The sequence below is a fragment of the Castanea sativa genome, chromosome 1 (assembly GCF_040712315.1).
Source record: "Castanea sativa cultivar Marrone di Chiusa Pesio chromosome 1, ASM4071231v1".
NCBI classification, from domain to species: domain Eukaryota; kingdom Viridiplantae; phylum Streptophyta; class Magnoliopsida; order Fagales; family Fagaceae; genus Castanea; species Castanea sativa.
In genome coordinates this window covers 47,399,082-47,401,867 of record NC_134013.1, presented here as the reverse complement: position 1 = coordinate 47,401,867, position 2,786 = coordinate 47,399,082, and the positions used below count along the sequence as shown (strand labels likewise).

The 2,786-nt window shown below is 37.7% G+C and overlaps 1 protein-coding gene across 1 annotated transcript; it reads left to right on the top strand.

Annotated features, from left to right (window-relative positions):
- The first annotated feature begins 490 nt into the window (after nucleotides 1-490).
- Nucleotides 491-1,876, top strand: LOC142628499 (uncharacterized). The gene is made up of 3 exons (XM_075802587.1): nucleotides 491-809; nucleotides 962-1,119; nucleotides 1,322-1,876. The coding sequence occupies exons 1-3, from the start codon at nucleotides 491-493 to the stop codon at nucleotides 1,874-1,876; spliced, it is 1,032 nt and encodes a 343-aa protein (XP_075658702.1).
- Nucleotides 1,877-2,786: the final 910 nt, after the last annotated feature.

The following is a 2,786-nucleotide window of genomic DNA, read 5'->3' as shown; positions in this document are numbered from 1 at the left end:
CCCTCAATAGAAGAAGCAATAATTAGATATTGGGCATTGGAATTGGGTTATTGATCTAGAGAGAGTTAAGATGATTTTTGTTGATGGGTTTAAAAAACTCTACTCCTCATAGTAGATTGTTTGTGATGGAATAGGAGATCACTCCCTCCCCTTTGTTAACTCCCTGTCTTGCTCCGAAGCTCTTATTCTCTCTAACCCCCCTACTGATGCTGAAATTCTTTTTGCTTTGAATTCTATGAAAGCTTTCAAAGCTCTTGGACCTGATGGGATTCATGCTGGATTTTTTCAAAGATTTTGGATGGTGGTGGGTGACTCGGTGAAGTTTGAAGTTAAGAGAATTTTCAAAGTTAGGAAAATCCCCACTCAGCTTAATAAAACTCTTATTACTTTGATCCCCAAGCAATTGGGTCCTGAAAATATTGGCCACTTTCGTCCTATAAGTTTATGAAACACCATCTACAAGGTTGTGTCTAAAATTGTTGTCCTAAGGATGAAGCATCTCATGCCGAAGCTTGTCTCCCCCTCCCATACAGCTTTTGTTGTTGGTAGAAGAGGAACTGATAACTTTATAGTGGCCCAAGAGTTGCTCTACACTCTAGAAAAGAAGAAAGGTAAAACTGGATATACGATCACTAAGATTAACTTAGAGAAAGCTTATGATCGTATGGAATGGAGCTTTGTGAGGAATGTTCTTTGCAGCCTTGGATTTCAGAATGCCACTGTGGAGCTTATCCTTAGCTGTATTTCCTCCACTTCTGTCTCCATTCTGTTTAATGGTGAGCAGCTTGAGGAATTTGAACCCTTGAGAGGTCTCAAACAGGGAGACCCAATCTCCCATACATTTTTATTCTGTGTATGGAATTTCTTAGCTCTCTCATTAATAAGAAGTGTGAGAAGGAAGACTTAGATAAGGTTAAAGCTTCTAGGAATGGACTTGGGTTTTCCCACATATTTTTTGTAGATGATCTTTTGTTGTTTGCAAAAGCTAATTCAGAAAATTGTGAGACAATTTTGGACATTTTGGAGGAATTCTGCTCTCTCTCAGGTCAAAAAATTAGCAAAGAGAAGGCCAAAATCTTCTTTTCTCTGAATGTTTCAGAGGAAGATTGCGCTTACATGGTTCAACAGCTGGGTATTCATAAAACCAATAATTTGGGGAATTATTTAGGCTTTCCATTCAAGCACAAAGGCAGAAATAGAAATCAACCCTAGTCAATGGTAGATAATGTCCACACTAAACTGGTTGGTTGGAAGGCTAAATGCCTTTCACCTGTGGGAAGGCTGGTCCTAATTCACCCCCATTATTGAATATACAATGCAGTGTTGCAAGTTACCCACCAAAGTTTGTGATAGAGTTGATAAGCTTACTAGAGATTTTCTTTGGGGTTCCACAGAAGAGAAAAGGAAGATCCATTTAGTTAGGTGGGATAAAGTTACTACCCCAACTAGTCTTGGAGGTCTTGGCATCTTTCAAATGAGAGCTAGAAATGCTGCTATCCTTGCTAAGCTTCGTTGGAGGATTGCTTCGAGGCCGAAGGCACCTTGGGCACTTATGCTCACCTCTAAATACCTTACCCCTACCAGGTTAGGTGAAAGGGGAAGAAGATTACCTGCCTCAAGTACTTGGGCAGCTTGCAAAGATGGGGGTGTTATCTTCAATAAATGGTTAAAGTGGTCTATCTCTAATGGGGAGGCTGTGAGTGCTTGGGATGATTTTTGGCTTGCCTCAGGCCCTCTTAGGAAGCTTATACAAGGTCCTCTTTTAGAAGGGGAAGGGAAAAAATCAGCTAAAGAGTTCCTTGCAAATGTGTTTAACTATTCCTTTGTCTTCCCTAAATCAATCCTACTTTCAAAATGTTTAGAGAAATATGATTAAATATTTCCTTTAAGTAGAATCCATCGGAGCAAGTAAAATTTCTTTTTCATGCAACGAACATTACAACATGTTTTAGAGATTTTTAGATTTCACCACTTGTTTTGAATGCTAATCATTAGTGTAAGAGTCTAAACAGTTTTAATTTACTAGTCAATAGTAAACGAGGTGGTGCATATCTTAATAATTTTGAAGCCACTTCTTTTTAGAATCCTTACTTAGTCTTCTATCTAGGATTATTGGAGTTAGAAAAAAACTAATGGGTCTAAAGGTGGCCAGGCTTTTTACCAATGGTATATGGGTAAAACATATGTACGATTATAGTATAGAAGGTTTTCCAATTAAATTAAAAAAAATTAAATTAAATTTAAATGATTTTAAAAAAGGGTGAAATTATATTTTATCACTCTAAATTATGCTCTATATTACATTTTGTACCCTAAGCTATTCGAATGCATAGTTTGCACCATAAACTATGACTTTTGTTACACTTTGCATGTACCCCGCTATTAGTTTTACTGTTAAGTTGGATGGAAATATGAAGCACATAACTTGCACATGCATTGCCAAGCGGCACAAACTTAAAAGACCAAACCCCCCCCCCCCCCTCTTCCCAATCAATTAAAACAAAACTTCTATTTTTTTTTTCTAGTTCTCTCTCTTGCGTATCAGGTATCAACCCCTGTCCAAAATCCCTACAACCCTAAATCTCCAAATCAAAATCATATTTGGCATCATCACTGCACCACCACCGCAACACCTCCTAAGAACAATTCTTGATAGACTTTGCATGGACAAAAGAATTGCTTTACAATCATAATGAAATAATTGCTCGTCAGAGCCAGTAGAACTCAACATAATCATAAAATCTTTCTTAGGTTTCAACAACTTAAACTCTGACTTATCTCCCACC